Here is a 23,317-nt window from a genome sequence, read left to right on the forward strand (position 1 = left end):
AAATGTTTGATCTAGAGCTCATCCAAACCTGCCTCCTTTTTCTCTATAATTTTTCTCCCTGGAACATAGGTTAGGTGTAAGCTGCAACCTGCACGCCAGAGCATGGATTACTGACACTACAGGCAGGGGTTTTGTAGTTGGGAAGGCTTGGAATTGTAGGGAGTTAAGGACCCAGAGCCTAAACCATTCATTTTCTGTTTCTAGATGAGGTTTGGCATCATCCAGGGTCCCAGCTCAATATGGGTTTGAGGGAGGACTTGAAATCAGGTCTTCCTGACTCCAAATTCTCTTGAGGCATTCAGTGCTTCATGTAGCATGGATTAATGTGCTTTTCTCAGAGCTTGCACTGTCTCCTGTTTTTTTCCCCCCAATTACATGTCATAACAATTTTCAATGTATGTTTTCTGAAATTCCAAGATCCAAATTGCCTCCCTCCCTTTCTACCCCTTTCTCTTAGATGGTAAGCAATTTGACCTGAGTTATACATGTATTACCATGCAAAACATTTCCATATATTAGTTATCGTTGTAAGAGAATACTTATATAAAAGCAAAACCCTAAAATAAAAACACAAACCCAAGTGAAAATTGTATGCTTTGATTTGCAATCCAACGATAACATTTCTTTGTCTGGAGGTGTTTAGCATTCTTTGTCAAAACTTTAGAGTTGTCCTGAATCATTGTATTGCTGAGAGTAGCTAAGTCTTTCACAGTTGATTATCACAATATTGCTATTATTGAGTACAATATTCTCCTGGTTCTGCTTCTTTCATTCTGTATCAGTTCATGTAAATCTTTCTGACTTTTTCTGAAATCATCCTGCTCACTATTTCTTATAGCATGATAATATTCCATCAGCATCATATGTTGTTGATGAACAAATTATCACAATTTGTTCAGCCATTCCCCAATTGATGGACATCTCTTCAATTTCCAAATCTTTGCTACCACGAAAGAATTGATATAAATGTTTTTGTTCTAGTACATCCTTTATCTTTTGCTTTTTTTTTTTTTTATCTCTTTGGGATACAGACCTAGCAGCATTATTACTGGATCAAAATTTTATAGCCCTTTGGGCAAAGTTCTAAATTGCCCACCAGAATGGTTGGATTAGTTCACAACTTCACCAATAATGCAGTTGTCTCCCAATTTTGTGTCCCCTCCAACATTTATCACTTTTATTGTCATAGTGCCAATTGATAAGTGTAATGTGGTACCTCAGGCTTTAAAAAATATTTCTGGGCAGCTGGGTAGCTCAGTGGATTGAGAGTCAGGCCTAGACTGAGGTCTAGGAGGTCCTAGGTTCAAATCCTGCCTCAGACACTTCCCAGTTGTGTGACCCTGGGCAAGTCACTTGACCCCCATTGCCCACTCTTCCACCAAAGAGCCAATACACAAGTTAAGGTTTTTTAAAAAAAGTGTATTTCTCTAAGAGTGATTTATTACATTTTTCATATGATAGATTTGATTTCTTCATCTGAAAACAGCTTCGTGTCTCATTGTCAATTGAGGATGTCTTGTATTCTTATAAATTTGATTCAGTTCTCTGTAAAAGAAATTAGACCTTTATCAGAGAAATTTGCTATAAAACTTTTCCCCAATTTGTTGCTACCTTCTAATCTTGGTTACACTGGGGTTTTTTTTGTGTACAAAACCTTTTTAATATAGTAAAAAATTACTAATTTTACATCCCTTAATGTTCTATTTGGTCATAAATTCTTCCCTTCTTCAAAGATGACATAAATTATTCCATTCTCCCCTAATTTGCTTATGGCATCACCCTTTATGTCTAAAATCATGTATCTATTTTGACCTTATCTTAGTATAGGTTGTGAGATACTGATCTATATCTAGTTTCTGCCATATTATTTGCCAGTTTTCTCAGCAGTTTATGCCAAATAGTGAGTTCTTATTCCCCAACCAGGGCTTTTTGGGTTTATCAAACACTAGATTGCTAAAGTCATTTCCCCTGTGCATTTTGTATTTAATCTGTTCTAGTGATCCACCCCGCCCCCTCTGGGGAAGATGTGAAAGCTTAAAGAACACCTGGAAACAGGCAGTGGCCCCATCTGACCCTGCGAAGGCGGGGAGGAGGTGGGGGAGAAGAGGAACAGGAAGCTCCCAAAGGCTGGGGGTGGGGACGGGGCGGGGGTAGGGAGGAGCGTGTGGAGATTTGGGGAGGGGAAGCGCGCGGTTTTCCCAGGGAATCTCGTGAGAGGAGTGGGTCTCGCGAGGCTTGGCGGGTGGTTGAGGTGAAAATTGGCGCGCGGGTTTACAGGCTGCTTGGTCTCCACGGCGCGGAGTTCCGTCAGGGAGTTGTGGCGCCGCTGAACCCCTTGTTCCCCTGCGAGCGTCCCCTCTGCTATGCCCGCGGAGCACCTGCAGCAGAGCGGCGGTGAGTGCTCTTTCGGCCCCGAGTCATGAGTCGGGGGAAGGGGGAGGAAGGGAGGCGGCTGAGGGGGAAGTGAAGCTTTGGTGGTGGGGAGGGCCGGGCCGGCAGAGCCTGGGTACTACCTCGTCCTCTCCCTGAGTTTCCCGCGAAAACGAAGCGTCTCTGTTGGTGATTTTCTGGGCTTGTGGACTTGCTCGGCCGGGGGCCCCCTTCACCCTCACTCCGGCGGACTTTTTTCCCCAGACGCCGCTCGGTTCGTCCCCACCCCCGCGAGGGAAAGCCTTTCTGTGGTTTACGGATGTTCTGAGCGGCGGGGACCAGGCGTGTGCCCCAGGAACCTTTCTTTTTTTCGGGACTGTAGTAGTCTGTCCGAGCCTAGAAATGCCCTTTGAGGGTAGTGTGCTTAAGTGCTGGGAGCACAGCGTCTGGGCATGATACTCATGAACCATTTTCCCCTTTGGTAACAGAGATGGACCAGCCACCGGACGACACTCTGCTTATCACCCCAGCCATGCTGGAAGAAGAAAAACAACTGGAAGCAGTTGGACTGGAGAGAGAACGAAAAATGCTAGAGAAGGTATTATACCAGACTGTTGGTCACGAAAAAGGAATAGGACTTGAGCCGAACGAATCCTTTCTATTTTCTTTTTGCTTCCATAATAAAAACAATAAAACCATACACTTAAAACATTTAACTTTTTTCCAATATTGAAAATTATATTTAAAAATTTGTTTTACCTTTTGGAGATCTTGAGCATTCGTGGGTAGTTTCAAAATTTTATTTGAAGTAAGCTTACTTTTAAAGCGTTAGTGTATTGTAAACAACAGTAAATTATATTCGTCTAAAAAGCATTCGGAAGTTTAAAAAACATTTAAATTGTAACAATTAGTTCTGGCCTTTCTGTTCGTTTTCTTTTAAAATCTTTAGTTCTGTGGTTTGTTTTTTAGAAAAAGCCATCACGATGCTTTGCATCTTTTCCAACAGTCATTTTCTCATAAATGTGTGATTTAACAATTTTGTCATGAGAATATGAAACACTAAATTCAGAATCTTATCTTCCTCTTTATTTTAGACCTGAAAAAAGGTAAGTTATAACTAATTTCCAGGTACTTTGGTTTGTCATTTCTCAATTTGGAAGGAATTAATGAAAGGGAAGGTACTGATCTGAATTCCTTCTAGCTCAAGATTTATGATTCTGATCCCAAGTAAGAAAACATATTCTTAATCAGATTTCTTCAGTACATGATAGACTTTACAGCAATGCAGATCACAATCCTTTTATGCTTTTTTCATGAAATGTTATCCCATCTATTTGTAAATCCTATCTACCAAGGATTTCTTTCTACTGCTAGCAAAACCCTTTGAGAATCCAGAACCCATTTCCATCCACAAAGAGAAATAGAAATAGGATTTATTGACAGCAAATGAAATTGCTAATGTTTAAAATTGTATTCCAGCTTTGAATCTCTTTTGAAGTCACTGTTATGACTTTAATGAGGAAACATTTCCTGCTTAATTTACCTTTAGAGTTAGTTAAGGGACAGTTTAGTTTGTGTGCCTCTTCAGTATCCAGACAGTGTTAAGACATCTGTAGAAAAGCCCCTGGCCCCTTGCACCACTGAGATGATAACCAGCTCAATAGTCCCCTATTTCCGATGTGTATCTTATTTTCTATACATAAAACAATTACTCAAGTCATTGCTTTTAACCATTTTTTATTCCTTGTCCTAAAAGAGGTTGTTCTTAGGACTTACATGACTTGTTATGGCCCATTGTTAATATGATTGTCTAATAGAGAAAAGGAAATAATGATTTAAAACACTGAAGGAAGGCATGGTGGCGAAGTGGGAATAACTTTTTTTGGAGTCTTAGAATTTGAATTTGAATCGTTGTGCTGACTTAACTATAAATGACTGCAAATATCAGTGGATTACCTGATTTCTCCATATAGAAAACAGTTAAACTAGATGGCTTCTGAAATCCATTCTATCTCTAGATCTGTGCTCTTTTAAGTGTATGGCATTTTATAATCACGAATTCAGTGATATGCAATGCAATTAGCTAATCTTGCTTCAGCAGTTTTAATATGGTATATTGAAGGAAGAGGAATAAAGATTTATATTGGACATGTGTCAGGCAAATTACTAAGTTCTCCTTTAAAATATATATACATTTTATCTCAATTGATTTCCAAAACAACCTTGGTAGGTAAGTGCTGTTATTCCCATTTTACATTTGAGGTAAAATGAGAAGTTAAGTAAATTGCTTGGGGTCACATAGTGGTTGAATCTGGATTAACTCCTTAAGTTAATTCACTTTCCCATTCTGATTCTTACTATCTTGGCCTCTACCCAGAAAATGTTTTGGAGAACATATACTGTGATAGTGTGGAGTATTGCACCTGTTGAGGCAATATTTGTAAAAGGAATACTTAATGGTTCATTTGAAAGAATACTTCTAATCTTAAGAAAAAAGATGTCTTTCTATAGGAAGGAGGATTCCTGAAGGTAGCACTAGATGGAAATTCACTTATTAGGATTCTTTGGAATTGGGAAGACCCAAGCCTTGGGAAAGAAAGATTGTTCTCTGTATCCAGAATATATTCTCATGTCTCCTTTGCTTTTCAGAATGCCTTGTTTTCTTCCAGGAGGTGAAGTTTTCTCTGAAGTCTTTCAACCTCTTCCTTTTCCTTGCCCTGTTGCCCTCTTCTTATAAATTACCTTGTTCTAATTTTGTACATAACATACACGTGTCCCTCAAGGATAGAATTAAAGGAAATTCTTTGAGCAGACTCTTCCACGTGGCAAAATGCTCAGCACATAGTAGGAACTTACTAAATGCTTAGATGCATCCTAGTGTGGTGGAAAGAATATTGACTCATAGGGCCAATTGCTTGGGCAAGTCCCTTAATCTCCCTCCCCACCTTTCCTTATTTGTAAGAAGAAAGGTGGAACCGAATGGTCCCTGAGTCTTCTGTGACTAGATCTATGTTCCTCTTGAAAAGAACATGAAGTAACTTAGAATACTGGAGAGGGAAATAGTAATTTTCCAATGACAGGTATATGATTCCTCCCTAAATTGGTAAATGTTAATACTTCATACTCTTTTACTATGTTATGTTGATGTCCACCTAGCAATTAGTGCCTCTTTGTGATAGTAACTCAATGTCAAAATACTTACAAAATTAAAAAATTATATTTTATAAATGATACGACTTCTGGAGAGGCAGCATGTTTGGGAGCCAGGATGACCTGGGTTCAAGTCCTTCAGGTGCATACTGGCTATGTGACCCTGGGTAAATTAATTAATCCCTCTGCTTTAGGCAGCTTTGTTGGAATTATAAATTGAGGGGAATAGGTTCATCTCCTTTGTTAGACAGTTTTCTTCACCCAGGAATTCCTTGTACTAAAGAAATAAGACTTGCTTTCTCTTAAAATTATTGCTTTGGGGGGTATGCTTTTATGGGAGACCTTTTTTAGGGGAGAGGTCTACACATGCTTTAAATTTTTTAAATTGTGAACTTTAAGCACCAAAGAAAATGAGAATTTCCACATCTATTGTATAATATAAGGAGAGGGACTTGTATCTCTTTCTTTCAAATATCTGATAAATTTAGCTTACAACTTTAGAAACCATCTTGCTTATCTGTGATTCCTTCTGCCCTTTATTCTGCTTTCTTCTCATTTTTTTCCCCTTTGTAATCCTATTCCTATCTTCCAATTCTCATTGGAAAAAAAAAAAAAAGCAAAATTCCTGTAACAAATAATGCCTATTAGAGCTAATAGGGATTTGGAGTGCTTTTTCATATGGCTGTTGGTCCCTTTGAGAACTGCTTGTCCAGGGAATAGATTCAATCACCAGTTGGTCCAAGTCAAGGATTAACATAAGTGTGAGATACTGAGATTGTAAAAGGAGCTAAACCAAATGTTACATAAATAGGAGTTATAACTTGATGGTGATAGCTTTAATTTAGCTGACATTAAAAATGGGTGACTTTGGGTGAAAAATCTTTTAAATGTGGTAATCATATTTAAAAAAATTTTTTTTTCTCCCTTTTTATTACATTCAACAATAAGTGCTTCATCTATTCAGCATATTTATCAAACACTTACAGCTCTGTCCTTACATATGATATTTGATCATATGTGGTAGACAGGTAGGTAATAATATATAAGTTCATAAAATATAGTATATTGTATTTATTTCATCAATCTGATTATTTTTGAGGATTCATTTAGGAATATAATGGGGGGCGGGGTAAGGCTAGAAGGAAGAATTGCCTAGATTGAGTCATTGTCATAGGGTTTTTTTCCTCTTAAAGACCAGCCACTAGGTCATGAAGATTTCTCTGCCTTGGTTTAGCGTTACACACCTTACTTAACAAGTATTTATTCTTTGCTTTTTGTGTGTATGTCTTAAGAGTTCTAGATTGTAAATAAAATGGGGTAGAGTTTGTATGCTCTTTTTGTGTTATGAGTCTTGTAGAAATGTTATGCATGACACAGGCAGTGAATGCCAGAACTTCTGTGACTGGACAAAGGACTCAACCTTTCTGGCCTTCAGTTTCCTCATCAGCAAAATGAAGTAGTTGAACTAAATGACCTTTTTGGTCTCTCCTAGTTCTGGTTCTTTGATCCTGTGAGCTTTTCATTTTGTCTATGGTCATATAACTAGTTAGGGTCAGGCAGAGGTTAGACCCAAGTCTTCTTGACAAGAGGGTCCACTATGCTACATGGACTCTGATTTTAACCTGAAAAGTTAAATAATGTCACTTATCAACAATACAAGAAAATATTAGGATGAGGCAGCTGAGTGGCTCAGTGCCCAGCCTGGAGTCTGGAGGATTTGGATTCATATATGGTCTCAGACATTTTTCTAGTTGCCTGACCCTGGACAAATTTTAATCCTAATTTCCCAGCTCTTAACTACTCTTCTGGCTTGGAACTGATTCTTGTATTAATTCTATGACAGAAGGTAAGAGTTCTTTAAAAAAGGGGGGTGGGATGGGACAGGTAGTAGTTTAAACAAAAGTATCTACAGTTTGTTTATTCATGGAAATGATAAGCTTTTCACACCTTAGTTGATCTTCACGTTGCTGAATCTGAAAAAATCTCACACAATGTTGACAGATGTTCTCATGATAAGCCTTTTTAACTTAATTAGGCTAATCCTCAGATGACATACCTAGTCCTTTGAACCTTTACTTGAAACATTTCTTTGGAATTAATACCTTCCAGAATTTGTGTTTTGGGGGCATAATCTAAGAAAAGATCACCTACCACTGGAAGACACCTTGTATGTACGGTATTATGTATTTTATCGAAGGAAAAAAAAAACATTTATTTTTTTTTTAAACCCTTGTACTTCGGTGTATTGTCTCATAGGTGAAAGATTGGTAAGGGTGGGCAATGGGGGTCAAGTGACCTGCCCAGGGTCACACAGCTGGGAAGTGGCTGAGGCCAGGTTTGAACCTAGGACCTCCTGTCTCTAGGCCTGACTCACTCCACTGAGCTACCCAGCTGCCCCCAAAAAAACATTTTTAACAAATGTAATTAGAAACTTTGTTTCTTATTCCATATATTTTATGTATCTTTATAATTTTTTTTACCCATATGCATTCTAATAAATTTTAAAATTAATTTAAAATTTTTTTGAGTTTTAAAAGCATTATAGGTTTTTTACCTTGGTTCTAAGATGGATTAAGCTATATTTGCATACTTTTTTATTGTTTTGTTCATATTATGTGACATTAAATCCTATTACTGACTGAATTTTAATAGGATGTACTCTAGAAAAAATTTATATTTGAGGAAGACATGGAATAAATAAGCATAAAAATCTTTTGTCTGTAGGCTCGAATGTCTTGGGATAGAGATTCTAATGAAATTCGCTATAAGAGACTTCAACATTTGCTTGAAAAAAGCAATATATACTCGAAATTTTTGTTGACCAAAATGGAACAGCAACAAATAGAGGTGAGTAATTGAAAATAATTATTGGTAGCTTTTAAATCTAAAGTTTAAAAAATAAGCATGTCCTTTGGTACAACAAAAGAATTTTTGTCCTCATGAATGACTTAAGATTGTAGTACCCCAAATGCCTAGATCATCATGAATTAAATGTGGTCCAAATTTACTTGGTAATGTTAACTTTCTGGCCTCTGAATTTAAGTAGGCTAGTCTTATAAGACAGATATACTGTCATTGACCCTATAGGACTTTCTGTATGAGAAGGAACTGCCTAAATATATGTTCTCTTGGCAAAACTTTTGAAAATCTAGGGTTACTTCTGCATATTAGAGGGAGAACTTAGTGTAGAACGAAAAGATGAACATATCTGTGCCAGCTTATTTTATTATTCCTTTCCATTTTCTGGATCCAATGGTATACTTTACATTTAGTCTCCATTAATATTAAAGAGTAGCATTATGGTGAAGTGGGCAGAATATGAAGTAGATTTGAAGTGTGAGATACTGATTTTGCTTTCTGGGCTCTGCCTATTTGACTTGGAGCAATTTATTCGTATCTTGTTTGTAAAATGACAGGTTTAGGCAGAAAGTAATTCCTTTCAGGACTAAATAAAGTAAATAAGGCAGTCATTAAATGTGTATATTTTAAGGACACTAAGTAAGTTATCTCTTCTCAGGAACAGAAGAGGAAAGAGAAATTGGAACGAAAAAAGGAAGCTTTAAAAGTTTCAAAGGTAATCTGTTATACTAAATTTTAAAAAATACCACATGGAAGAAATTTCTGATTCTAATGTTAACAGAAAAATAGCCTCAGTAAAATGTTTAAATATTGCTTTAAAACTTTTTCTCCCTTTACTTGGCAAGAGTTTCCTTTCTTTCTAGTGCCCTTATTAGTTTATAGTTGGGGAAATATAAATGTTCATAAATACATAGGACTAAACATTCCATTCCACTGGAGAATTTACTGCCTACATAATATAATTAACCTTAGGTTGAAGGCTGGATGGTCTCATTTATAGATAAGTTTGTCCTGGTAAATTCTTCACTTTGAGCCCTCTTATCCCCATCCACCACCCCAAAAACAAAATAAGTATTTGGTTAAAGCATATTCTTTGATTTAGTCACTATTAACAAAGGTTACTACCATCCATTAACTTTCACTAATGTGTCTTATTGTTTTTAGTCATCACCCATTCCATGTGTTTCTGTAACCCATCCTCTATTTTCCAGTTCTTTAGAATTTGCCATTTCCCTATTTATATACAGACATATAACTATTAAATTGTACCTACCTATTTATCCCATGTTATCTTCTCTCCTTTCATCTTTTCTTCTTTGCTTTTCTAAGTCTTATGCTTTAATAAATTTCAAGCTTGCTTTCCTCCCTCTTTTGTTTCTTCTCTTTCCTCCTTCCTCACTTCTCTACTTTTTTATTTGCATGTTTATTTTGGGTGTATCATCCTTTATTCTGTTCTCTTTGAAAAATAACTCCTAATCCTTGAATATCAGATCTTTTTCCTTTCTCTCCTCAAAAATCCTAAATCTTTACTTTTTTTCCCCTTCTTCCAAACCTTGGCTTTTTTTCTTTTCTAGTTTATCTGAGAACTTGTGAACTATTCCTGGTTCCAACAATTTCATTACTCTTGAAAAACCTTACTTCTAAGTGTAAGGATTTAAAAGATTGTAAAAACATTTCCCTCTACCTCCATATTCCCTCCTTCCTTCTCCCCTTCATAGACTTTATAAAACATTCTTTAATAAGAATGAGGAAAAAAAGTTATTAAATGATGCATGTATTGATTCCTCTTCCATCCTCAAGAGAAATAAAGTACAAAAGGCAATGGATACAACCAAAAATCAGTGAGGGGAGATTATTTCTATGTTAAAGGCCTAAATTTTATGGGTAAGGAGGCATTTGTCCTGAAGTCCCTGGATTACTCGCCCACAGGCACAGAAGATGACTATTAAGAATATTTACACATTTATGTGATGGGTAATACTGAGTATGATCTCTTTCCTCAGTCTTCTGACAAGGTACCATAAATCACAGGGATGATGGAATATTGTTTTTTCTTGCCAGTGCGTCTAGAGGTTTTTTTTTTCTTTTTTTTTTTTTTCCCCCCAGAATTGTAATTGGCTATATACACTTTCCATTTTCTTGATATTAAAGTAAATGAAGTTAACTCATTTGTCATAAAATTAAGAATCTTTGTGGGTAACCTAATATTCTAAATATTTACTCTGTAGGGGAAAAGATCAACTGATACAAGTGAAGAAAAACCAGGTAAATTTTCTTGTCCTAATTTTTGAAGATTCTATTTACTTTCTGAGTTTGCCAAGATATTACTGTCTTTCATTTATTTTTGTAGTTGTGAAAAAGAAAAGAGGAAGAGAAGATGAATATAATATTTCAGAAGTCATGTCAAAAGAGGTAAAGAAGCATAAAATATTGTCCCCAAAGCCAGGCATTTGGAAATTCTGTATTGAGTAGTTTTCACACAGGCATTTAGCTAATCAGGCTGATTTTGTTTTTTTATTTTCCTATTTCTGCCCCTGAACTTTTGATCATTTTGTTCTTTATAGAGTGCCGATGCCTTTCCTATCTAACACTATAAATCCTGTTTAGCTCAACTCAAGTCTATTCTCTATTATCTCAAGTGCATACTTGGTACTTTCATTTTTAGAGTTCTTGTAAGGGATAGCTAAGTGTTTTCCATTGGATAGAGAACCAAGTCTGGAGATTGGAGGTCCTGGGTTCAAATATGGCCTCTGACACTTCCTAAGTATATGTCCCTGGACAAAGCACTTAACAGCCACAATTGCCTCGCCCTTACTGCCCTTCTACCTTGGAACCTATACTTAGTATTAATTCTAAGACAGAAGGAGGTTTTTTTGTTTTGTTTTGTTTTTTTAAACCCTTACCTTCCGTCGTGGAGTCAATACTGTGTATTGGCTCATAGGTGAAAGAGTGGTAAGGGTAGGCAATGGGGGTCAAGTGACTTGCCCAGGGTCACACAGCTGGAAAGTGTCTGAGGTCAGATTTGAACCTAGGACCTCCCGTCTCTAGGCCTGGCTCTCAATCCACTGAGCTACCCAGCTGCCCCCAGAAGGGTAAGAGTTTTTAAAGAAAAGAAAAAACTCGTAGCACTTAAAGACAGCTGTCCACAATTTACCACTTTTTCATGTGTTTTTGTCTTTTATATCTCAGTACTTGATATGCGCTAGGAGCTCAGTAAAATGCTTGTCTTATTGATTTAACATGAAAGATGAAAAATATTTTAATAAAAATGTTTTTAATTTAACCTTTTCTTCATTTTAAAGGAAATTTTGTCAGTGGCTAAAAAGAAGAAAGAAGACGGCTGGGTAAAGTCATTTATAATTCTATATTTGTTTCCCCAAGCATTTAACTACATGGACCTAATGCTTCTTGCTCATTTCTTTTTGCTTTTTTGTCATGTCAAACAGGATTCTTCCCCCAGTGGTTTTCATACCTTTTACCTCCCATTAAAATCACGTATTTTCTGACTTCTCACAGCCTGCCTCCATTCTACCTTTTCAGGCTTGTTACGCATTGCTTCCTTCAGTAAATATTATGTATTAAACTGACTCTCTTGGTATTTCTCACAAACCACATCAGTTCCATTCCTGGAATGTCTCCTTTCTCACCTGTCTCTTGAATCCCCAGCTTTAACGGCTCAACTCAAATGAGGACCTTACTGATACCCCCTTACACCAAATGTTTTTTTTTTAATTCCCTCTTTCAAAAAAATTACCTTGTATTTTGTTTGTATAAAAAGTACTTGTTGGTTAATAGGTTTTCACCTGTTAATTTTAATTATATTTGTATGTGTCTTAATATATGGATTTAGGTTTAAGGTTATGTATCTGAGATTCAATATGTGTGAAGTAAATATGAAAACAGTTTATTTTTATGTTATATATATTACATATGTTAGGTGAATTGTTTTCACATTAAGATGTTATATTTCCTTTCATTTTGACTCCTCATTTCACAGAACTAATAATTTTGATATTTGGCACTGTTTAAGAAGGCATAATCTTATTTTTTCCCCACTTTGTATATATCTGGAAACATTTGGACTCCTAAATGTCTAGTCATTTCTTTGATCCTAGCCCTAAATCTTGCAGACTTTCTCTTAGCAAAATTTCATTTTAGTTTTTTAAAAACTCTTACCTTTTTATCTTAGATTTAATACTAAATATGAGTTCCAAGACAGAAAAATATTATAAGGGCTAGACAGTTAAAGTGTTGAAATGTTGGTTTGAATTTCTTCCATGTCCTCGGATTTCAAGTGAGTGAAAATGCTTTCTAAAAGCTAATCGATAATTTATTTTTAGGCAGCAGATAATGAATAGTGATAGAGAAGGATGTTTTTAGGAACTCAGAATTTCCAGATTTAGCATTCCAGGAAAGGTATTCCAAGAATCAGAAAACTTTGTTGGGAATGAAAAATTAAGAATAGGGCTAATTCTAGTAAGGGTTTTTAGGAGTTTGTTATACCTGGTTAGGGGTAGGAGGATTAGCTATTTCTTGACTGAGAGAATATAGTATTGGAGAGTTTTATAATCACATTCTAGAGAAATTTGGGGGCTAGACATCTCCAGGGTTTTGTCCAAATGTTTTATTTCTTACACTATATTGTACAATTGAATATTAATAGATCTAGGGCTACTTATAGGTTGACTAATATTGCCTGATAAAGAAGACTGAAGTTAAGCCTTGTAAGCTTCAATTTTTAATGTTTTGTTTTGTTTTTTTTCCTAGGAGGAAAGCTCTTCTTCTATACAGCTTTCTGTAGAAGATCTTCAGAAAAGTAGTGATACAAATAGTGTGATTAAAGATAGATTATCTCAAGTTGTTCGGCATAATGCTAAATACTTTCTAGATCCAATAAGGAAATGTAATGGCCAGTCAGTACCCTTTCAGCAACCAAAGCACTTCACAGGAGGAGTAATGCGGTGGTACCAAGTAGAAGGCATGGAATGGCTAAGGGTATGAGTCATTGGTTTAATAGTTCATTTAAAGGTTTATTTTTCATTGTCCATTGTAATACTATCTGTGGTCAATCTTTGTAAAGCCAAGAAGCCTAATTTATTACCTTTTTAAAAATTTTGTAAGTTTAGGGTTTTGGCTGGGTGATTTTCATTTATATTACATGATAGACCTTAGATATCCTAGGTTCTGAAAGGTACATTCAATTCAATTTAAGTTTTATCTGGTCTCAATCTGAGTTAGGAAGTTGAAGAAATGGAACTAGAGTCCTTGCTATCTCTTTAATTACTAATCCATTACCTTTTTCTACTATATTATGTCACCTCTTTCTATTGCTATTCCTTACCATTATGTAAGCACTTCTTCAATTTAAGATTTTAATACCTGTTTTTTGAAATTTAAAATTTGTAAGGTTTTCTAATTTTTTGAGATTTTTTTCATTTGCCCTTTGGAATCACGTAATGGATTTGTTACCTAGAAGTTATCTAACCACTCAGAAAGTTGGGAATTTTTTTTAAAACCCTTTACCTTCTGTCTTGGAGCCAATAGGCAGAAGAGTGGTAAGAGTAGGCAATGGGGGTCAAGTGACTTGCCCAGGGTCACACAGCTGGGAAGTGTCTGAGGTCACATTTGAACCCAGGATTTCCTGTCTCTAGACCTAACTCTCAATCCACTGAGTTACCCAGCTGCCCCAAGTTGGGGAATTTTTAAGCAACCTTTTAATATTGAGTTTATAATCTTAGTCACATTTTTGTCAATTAGTGCTACTATGAAATTCTTGTGAAGAGCAGAAATTGATGTTTCTGGATTTAAACACAAGGTTTTGTTTTTCTGTGTTTGAATATGCAGATGCTTTGGGAAAATGGTATTAATGGCATTTTAGCAGATGAAATGGGATTAGGAAAGACTGTTCAGTGCATTGCTACAATAGCATTGATGGTTGAAAGAGGAGTGCCTGGACCATTTCTTGTGTGTGGCCCTTTGTCTACACTTCCTAACTGGATGGCTGAATTCAAAAGATTTACTCCACAGGTAAGACTTATTTTCTTAAACTTTGATGAATCAATGTTCTCGTTAATGTGCACTCTTCTTATCACCTTTGGGAATCATTCTTCAGTTTTCTTCCAAATTTTTATTACCTATTTTCTTAAGTTTCCATTAGTAGAGCTAAACATACTCATAAGTCTGATTCTAGATTTTTCCAGTATTTTGAGGGTACCAACATATCATTAGTTCATCAGTCTATTGTTTTTCATTCTGTGATTATCCTACCTCATTTTCCATTCCTACTTGATACTTTTTTAAAATAAGTGATCAGTAGTTTATGGTATAGCCTTATGATCACTATGTCATTTGTTCATTGCAAACTGGATGTCTCTTGGGAATCTCAAATTCAGCATGTCTAAAACAGAACTTTTTCTTCAAAACATCCCCCCCTTTTGAGTGATCCCTATTTTTTTCAAGTCTACCACCATCCTAGTCATTGAGGTTTATACTTAACCCTCAGTGCCATTCTTAGCTCTTTATTCTCTTTTATCTCATGAGTGCAGTTGTTATAACCAAGGCTTCAATCTGGAGCAAGAAGAATCTCTTGTTTTCCTTTCTTAGTAATGACTAGGATGTAAAGACAAAAGAAATCAATACAGTGTATTTTCAAATAAAGCAAATTAGTGGTTTGTTGTGATCAAGTGCTTTAATGCTTAGAACTTTTAAAAGATTTTTCTCTTATAACAGATAAATTAATTCTGGATTTGTTTTTAATAGCCAATTAAAACATTAGGAAGGGTAATTAAGTTTTGTCCTTTTTCCAGTTCTGTGTGTAAATTTGTTAATATTTATAATAAATACTATTATCTTAGATTCCTATTATGTTGTATCATGGAGATCAACAAGAACGGCGAAAATTGGCACAAAAGATTCATAAACGTGAAGGGACATTGCAGATACATCCTGTGGTAATTACATCCTTTGAAATAGCAATGAGAGACAGAAATGCTTTACAGGTACACAAATCAGCTTTATATGTTTCCAGTTATACTTATTTATTATAATCCTTGTATTGTGCTGTACTGTGTATTTTATTAAGACTGATTTTTAGTAGAATAGGGACTTAGAATTTTTTCCTAGATTAAAAAAATAATCCTTACTTTCTGTCTTAGTAATAGCTCCTAAGACAGAAAGGCAAGGACTGGGCAAAGAAGGTTAAGTGACTTGCCCAGGATCATACAACTAGGAAGTGTCTGAGGCATTAGTATGTGTTTGTAAAGAAAACTGAGGCTTATAGTCTCTCAAAATAGAACAGATTTAAATTTAGAAATTGAATTCATGATCTTTTAACATCAATTGCACTGTGATCTAACTAGCTACTGATATGACCCTTTGTTTTTATTGAATTTATGCAGCACCCTTAAGTAATTTAGTTTTCCCTTGAAGTTCTTCCTATTTTACTTTGTTCTGTGAATAGGATAGGATGGTAAAGATAAACATAAGTGAAAGCTTGGCAGGATAGTCTAGGGCAGTGATGCTATGCCAGGCCCCTGCCTCTCAGGATGCTGGCTGTGCCCTGCCCCCAGACAGAAAGGGAGTGGAGTGGCCAGAGAGCTGTGCTTAGGAGAAGGGAGGAAGCTCTTCCATTGGGCTGCTGGACAGAGGAACAGGGTGCTGTGGTAGAGAGGGAGAGGAGACCATTTCTGCCTTTCTAGTAACAAACTCTGGCAGGTGTTGGTGTCATGGGTGCCTACATAGAGGTCTCTGTGGCATCTTGGGCAAATATGCTACAGGTTTGCCATCATTGGTTTAAGGAATTCTGATGACTTAATTCATGGTTCTCTTTTCTGACTTATTCATTTCTATTTCTGTAAATGATCACCTGAATTATGATGATACTGTACTCTTTGGATAAAAAGATGAGAACAAGGAACCTGAGTTCTTTTAATTTCTGTTTTTGCTTTCTGGTAGGATCTGAGATAGTATCTATGTTGTTTTGCCCCAAAAATTATTAGAGAAATTAATCAGCAAAGTAAAGAGAGGGTAGATAAGGGATTGTTAGCCATTATAGGTGGCCATGTTTTGGAGATTTTTTTGTAAAAATTTAGGTAATGGATTTGAATGGGCTTTAGAAGCTTATAGGATCCTAGCTTTAGCATGGAAGGGACCTTCCTAGCCTCTTTTTGTTTTATGCATTATAAAACATAATTGTGAGGAGATTCATAGCATTAGGAAGATCCACAAATTGGAAGAACTGACTTACATTTAGCAAGGGTGTAGGATTCCCGAGATTTTTCTTTTTCTTTTTTTTTTTAAGTTTAAATTTTATTTTTTTTTTTTTGCCAATTACATGTGATAAACTTCCACATAAATTTTCTGAAGTTATATCATCAAAATTATCTTTCTCCCTTTTTTCCTCCACCTTCCCAGAGCAGAGTTGCTCAAGTTTACTGTGGAAAGGGCAGAGGAAGGCTTAAGCAAGGGTCAACATCCCTTGGTCTTTCCACAGTGCCAAGCAGCCTTTATACAGACACATGATAGTGCAGTGAGGGTCTGGAGATGACTCCCAGGGATGGATAGCCAGCAAGAGCATAGGCAGATAACTTGCATTCCATCCTCATACCTTAGCTAATACAAGCTATGCCACCATCTCCAGGACTTTCTCAGGTTATTTTTTGCATAAGTATCCTTTAGATGGCCAATCAGGAAGGCTGTAATCGGCTAACCTAGGTGCCTTCAGAAGCTTTTCAGGCAAACTTCAGTCTCTGAGGGATCTGTCTGCCCTTCCCTTAATTACCTTGTTCCCCAGTCACCACAGCAGGGTTCTGCAGTCTAAGCCAGTGAGCATGATCTGTCTCCACCTTCCTCCCTCCTGAGGATACACATTCATAATCTATTGTTGAGAAAGTGCAAGTGGCACAAGAGAAACCAGCATTGGCAATTTGCTCTCAAATTAATCTTTATCACTGAATCTTCCCTATTTCCTTGGAAGATATTTTTCAAGTGTTCTGTATTTACAGCCTCCTTTTCTTTTCCTTTGACTCTTTACTGATTCAAAACTGCTTTCTTCTGGATTGCCAGTGATCTCTAAAAATGCTACCAAATATGATGGGTGTTTTTGTTTGTTTGTTTGTTTGTTTTTCTCTGTCATTCTGACACCATTCTCTCCTCTTGAATACAACACTTAATTCCTTGTGGATGGTTGCAATCCTGCTGGGTTTTTATTTCTCCTCTAGTCTTACTGCTCCTTAGTTTTTTGTCATGCTCACTGAGTATTCCTAAACGATGTCTTGTATACTCTCATTTGGTGACTTTATGAGTCTTCTCTGGGATCATGTTTTCATTTCATTGAATCACTCCTAGATGTATTTATTCAACCTTTTTTCTTTGAGGTCATTTAGGTGGTAAAGTAGATGGTGCCGGGCCTGGAGTTTTTAAATCCAGCCTGAGACATTAGCTATGTGACCCTGGATAAGTCACTTAACCCTGTTTGCCTCGGTTTCCTCATCTGTAAAATAAATTGGAAAAGGAAATGGCAAACCACTCTAGTACCCTTGCTAAGAAAATAGGAATCATGAAGATTTGGACAGACTAAAACAACTGATAACATCAAAGTCATCTTGAATGTAGAATTACAAGCAACAGTACATCCTCACTTCTGCTGAGCATTCATCTCATCTTTCACCTAGATTTTTTTTTTTTTAAACCCTTGTACTTTTCGGTGTATTGTCTCATAGGTGGAAGAGTGGTAAGGGTGGGCAATGGGGGTCAAGTGACTTGCCCAGGGTCACACAGCTGGGAAGTGGCTGAAGCTGGGTTTGAACCTAGGACCTCCTGTCTCTAGGCCTGACTCTCACTCCACTGAGCTATCCAGCTGCCCCTCACCTAGATTTTTGCAATACCCTCTTACTTGGTTTCTTTTCTTGTGCCCTTTTCTGCCTCATTAGTCTTTGACACAACTGCCAAGAAAGTTTTCATTTAATGTAGGTTTGGACCATATTCTTGACTGCTTGATAAATTCTGGTGCTTCCTTATTGACTGCAGAATTGATTATTATTCTGTATTTCATTTTTTTAAAAATCCATTTTCTGTGTTTATTATATATATAATTATTAGTACTTTAAATTGCTTATATAACTGCATTGGCCCAGTGCTTCACTTGGTGCCTGATACATAGTAAGCAGTTACTACATGCTTATTGATTAACCAATAATATATGTGTATATGGGGGTGCATGTACAAACTTTTGCTGATAGAGGGATTACCTAGGTAAAACTTGGGGAGTCAATGGTAAAATGGTTAGGACTGGTGGGGTTATAGTCCTTTTTTAATCCTCTTCTGATTCTAGGCTACTTAACCCTTTGTGCTTTAGTCTTTAAGTAAACAAGGAACACATTAATTTCTGCATTTGAATTGGTTGGGAAACTCCTAACCACTTACTTATTATAGAAATTAGAACGTGTACTGATTTCTAATTTAGGACAGAAATTTTCATATTTAACATTTTTTTATGTAATCAAGTGCAAAAATTTGAGTTGTGACATTCTTGAAATTATTATTATTTTTCTCTTCCAATTCATTTTCTAGCATTGCTACTGGAAATACTTAATAGTAGATGAAGGACACAGGATTAAGAACATGAATTGTCGGCTGATCCGGGAATTAAAACGATTTAATGCTGATAACAAACTTCTTTTGACTGGAACGCCCTTGCAGAACAACTTAGCAGAGCTCTGGTCATTGCTGAACTTTTTATTGCCTGATGTTTTTGATGACTTAAAAAGGTAGGCTGACATAATTGATTAATGGGGGTTTTTTGTTTGTTTGTTTAGAAAGTTATCTAGCCAGTATTTAAAATCAGATGAATCAGACCTATTTCTTTCTAGGTAAATGAATACTAAGTGCTTTCCAGCCTATTTTTATTTTATTATATGACACTACATTTTGACAGAAATATGCTCTAATGAAATCAAGAAAACATAGCTTCTTAAGTTTTTAGATATATATAAATATTTGATTGAGGCAAAAATAATTCCTCAGGACTTGAAACACAAGAGCTTGTGATCAGGGTCAGATCAGAAAGATTGAGTTCAAATGCAGCCTCAGTTTATTAGCTTTATGACCTTAGGCACACACAGCTGCTTTATTTCTCTCAAATTCCTTGGTTGTAAAATGGAGATAATAATACTATCTACCTCACAGGGTTGTTGTGAGGATCAAATGAGGTAAAATTTGCAACAAACATACCTGATATATAGGGACTTAATAAATGCATATTCTTTCTCTATTGTGGTCACCCAGCATATCAAAGAGAGAGCCTCATGTATTATCTTTCTTCAGGATCACTTGGCATATTAAGAAGTCCATAAATGTCTAGAGGCGAGAATTAGTGGTTATAGCTTAGTAAAAGGCTTTAAAGCTGGAAGGGACCTTTCCCAAAAAAATGTAGGTTAAGTCATGTAGCAGATGTTTTGCCAAAATGTAGACTGCCTTACAAAAACTGGATCACCTATGACTACATTTGGCAGATTAAATGGCAAAGAACTTACGTTGAACACCACCATATGTCTTAATCATGTCATGGAACATTAGTCTAATGAATAATGATACAAAAACAACAGTAACATTTAGTGCTTAAGGTTTGAAAAATACTTTACATATATTTTTCATTTGATCTTCATAATCCACATTAGAGGTTAGGAAACTTAGTTTGACAAAGGTTAAGTTAAACAGGGTTATACAGCAAGTATGCATCTGAATCATGGTGGAATTCAGATCTTTCTGGCTCCTAATTAAATCCATTGTCTTGTTTTATCTTTAGAACTCCTTGTTTGACAGGGGGAAAATGCCATAAGAGGTATATAGATAAGGTATAAAACTAGCCACTAAATGTCATTATAACATTATGAAGCCTTTATGATTTTCCCTTGGATAAACCTAGGGTAAAGAGGAAAAGGTTAGTGTTTGGGGAACGTGTCTATGTGTACATCCTAATTAACTTCAGAAACCACGCAGACTGAAATTATTTACATGCTGATGTGATTTATTAATAATATTTCTCTTGTTCAGTGATAGATTCAACACACACTTATTTTTTTAAAAAACCTAAATGTTTAAACTATACTGGTAGTCTAGTAACAAATACAGTTACATGTTTGAGAAACTCAATATTTCTGTAAATTAAATTATATTTTAAATAGCTTGGTGTGTGCACACTTGACATTTTTTTCTCTTTTAATGTGCAAATTACATAATTTTGTCTCTTTAAAGTACAGCTTTTAATGGCGTACTTATATTATCGTGATTTTATTTATCTCGTTGTAATTAGTTAAATGTAAATTATGTAAGGGAATAACTAGAATAAACTTTTTAAGTAATTTTTTAATGATATTGAACCTATACCAGTGCAGATAGAAACTTGTTTAGTAGATTATCTTGTCACTTTTTCCAAAAAGTTCCATTACTTGGAGGTGATGGGGGAACTCCATTCTATGAACCTTATAACAGTAAAACAAGAAGTAGTTAATACACACAATTTATATAGATGAACATTTTCCAACTTACCACATGAATTATTTATTTGATTGATTAATTTAAGATTTCGTTTTTTACTTTCTAGCTTCGAGTCCTGGTTTGACATAAACAGTCTTACAGAAATTGCAGAGGACATTGTTGCTAAAGAAAGGGAACAGAATGTTTTACATATGCTTCATCAGGTTTTCATTCTTTTCTTGATTATATATACTTATTAAACTATTAGCAAATTTTAGAATTACAACAGTGATTTATTAGGTCTGGTTGGGGCAAGGTGGGGAGGTGAATGTTATGGCTACCTGACTGCCTTTGAATTGGGTTTTAAAGCTAAATGGAGGAGAGGCAGCTAGGTAACACAGTAGATAGAGCTCTAGGCCTGGGGTTGGGAGAACCTGGGTTCAAATCTGGCCTTAGACACTTCCTATTTGTGTGCTCCTGGATACATTACTTAACCTCATTTTGCCTATCCTTTATTATTCATCTATCTTAGAAGGCAAGAGTTAAAAAAAAAGAATAAATGAATTACAGAGGGGGGAACAGTATTATTATGTATGTACTTATTAATAAGTCAGAGTTTTTCTGAACTGGAGCACTCTGAGAAGACTAGAATTCTGGGAACAAAGAAAAAAGGGTTTGTACTAGATTCCAGTACAATGATTCATCTTATTTATTCCTTTGTTTTTTTTTCCCCCCCAGATTCTAACCCCTTTCTTACTGAGAAGACTGAAATCTGATGTTGCACTTGAGGTTCCTCCCAAACGTGAAGTAGTAGTATATGCACCTCTTTCAAAGAAACAAGAAACCTTCTATACAGCCATTGTGAATCGTACAATTTCAAAAATGTTTGGATGTAGTAAGGTATATGTTTTATGGACAGTAATGTAATATAGAGAATATAGTTATGAGTAACATTAAGGAAATCTTATTTTAAATCAATCTGAAACTGGGGACAGAAAATTCCATGCTTAAAGCAAATTAATCTATTGAAGTTCATGAACCTCTTATTAAGGAATGAATCTTAGAATCAGAGCTAGAAAGGAGCTTAGAGGTCATTTAACCCAATTCACTTCCTCTACTATCACCTTCCCACCTCCACCAATATACTTCCTTTTTTTCATCAGCTGAAGAAAGAAGCTCAGAGCAGTTCAATGATTTGCTTACTGCAGTAGTAAATATCAGAGCCAGGAAATAGGAAGCTAGTTCCCCTGACACCAAAGGTTTTTTTTCTACCTCATTAATTTATTTCTGTAGAGAAGATGTAGTAAAAAGAAGAAATAGAAGTTAGATTATTTTCCCTTTTTTTTGGTCCTTCAGAAAACTCAGTATGTTGTATTTAGTATTATATAGTGTTATTCTGAGAGAGAGCATTTTTTATTAGCATTGTTACAGGCAATGCATACATATGAACTGATCCTTAAAGCGTTTAACCCCAACCATGCTTTAAGCAGATAAACCAGCAGAGTAAAATCTATTGTACATGTGTGCAGAAATAGAATCACTCTGGAATTTCAAGTACCATCTCTTTATGTGGCAGAGCATTAAAAATACCAAAGAAATATTTTGTCCAATTGAATTTCTATAAGGTTTGAATATTGCTTTGTTCACCCTCTGCACAAACCAGGCATTTTCTAGTTTTTAAAGCTTAATTTAGAGTTTCAGAACCCTGCCTTCTGTGGTACTTTAAAATGTTTAGGTTTTGATTTCTTGGTTGTTATTTGAATTTCTTAGGTGTATCAAGCATAACAATTTGCTAACTTAAATCACAGGGCAGTTATAAGTAGTAAGATTGAAGTTTTTCCCTTTATGAGGCTTAAATCTAAAGATTGAAATAAATGAACACCAATCTTAAAAAGTTAATTGATACTGTTATTTTAAAAGGGAAGGCTTCTAAGCTGTTTTTGATTATATATACAAAGTGCTTTTAAGTTTTAACTGTTTATAAGGGAAGGCTTCTAAGCTGTTGCTAATTATACAAAGTGCTTTTAAGTTTTCCACCACTTTCCTCTAAAAAATAGCTATACAGAAAGTTATTTGGTGAAGTAATATGAAGCAAAATTCTCAACTTCACATACTAATACATGTATTTTGTTGTAATACTATCACATACAATCTATCTTGATCCTTAGTATCTCTAGTAATCTAGGGTAAGCGCAATCATTTTATAATTGCAGAAGTAGGATTATAAAGAATAGATGCTAATAGTGGTTAATGGCAGCACAGGTACTTGTCTCAAGACTCCCACCTGATCATGCTCCATGGTATAAATATTTGATCTTATAGTAAAACAACAAAAACACATTAATAGCATCCTTAGGAGTCTGCTAATAATAGTTTCAGATTCCTTTTCTGTGTAGATAAAATGTTCGCAAATCTCAAAAGCACTATGGAATTTGAGTTATTTCTATTCCTCAGGAGATTCATT

At 35.6% G+C, this 23,317-nt stretch overlaps 1 protein-coding gene across 1 annotated transcript in view; it reads left to right on the plus strand.

Annotated features, from left to right (window-relative positions):
- The first annotated feature begins 2,235 nt into the window (after nt 1-2,235).
- The window catches only part of HELLS (helicase, lymphoid specific), a 31,065-nt gene continuing 9,983 nt past the window's right edge, over nt 2,236-23,317 (plus strand). The window contains exons 1-13 of the mRNA XM_044665698.1: nt 2,236-2,394; nt 2,859-2,968; nt 8,245-8,367; nt 9,038-9,094; nt 10,608-10,644; nt 10,730-10,791; nt 11,682-11,723; nt 13,147-13,374; nt 14,224-14,406; nt 15,234-15,377; nt 18,949-19,145; nt 20,981-21,077; nt 21,592-21,753. Coding sequence (XP_044521633.1) covers nt 2,364-2,394; nt 2,859-2,968; nt 8,245-8,367; nt 9,038-9,094; nt 10,608-10,644; nt 10,730-10,791; nt 11,682-11,723; nt 13,147-13,374; nt 14,224-14,406; nt 15,234-15,377; nt 18,949-19,145; nt 20,981-21,077; nt 21,592-21,753 — 1,473 coding nt within the window. The 5' untranslated portion in view covers nt 2,236-2,363. The remainder of the gene's footprint in view (nt 2,395-2,858; nt 2,969-8,244; nt 8,368-9,037; nt 9,095-10,607; nt 10,645-10,729; nt 10,792-11,681; nt 11,724-13,146; nt 13,375-14,223; nt 14,407-15,233; nt 15,378-18,948; nt 19,146-20,980; nt 21,078-21,591; nt 21,754-23,317) is intronic.

The sequence above is a fragment of the Gracilinanus agilis genome, chromosome 2 (assembly GCF_016433145.1).
Source record: "Gracilinanus agilis isolate LMUSP501 chromosome 2, AgileGrace, whole genome shotgun sequence".
In the NCBI taxonomy this organism is placed as follows: domain Eukaryota; kingdom Metazoa; phylum Chordata; class Mammalia; order Didelphimorphia; family Didelphidae; genus Gracilinanus; species Gracilinanus agilis.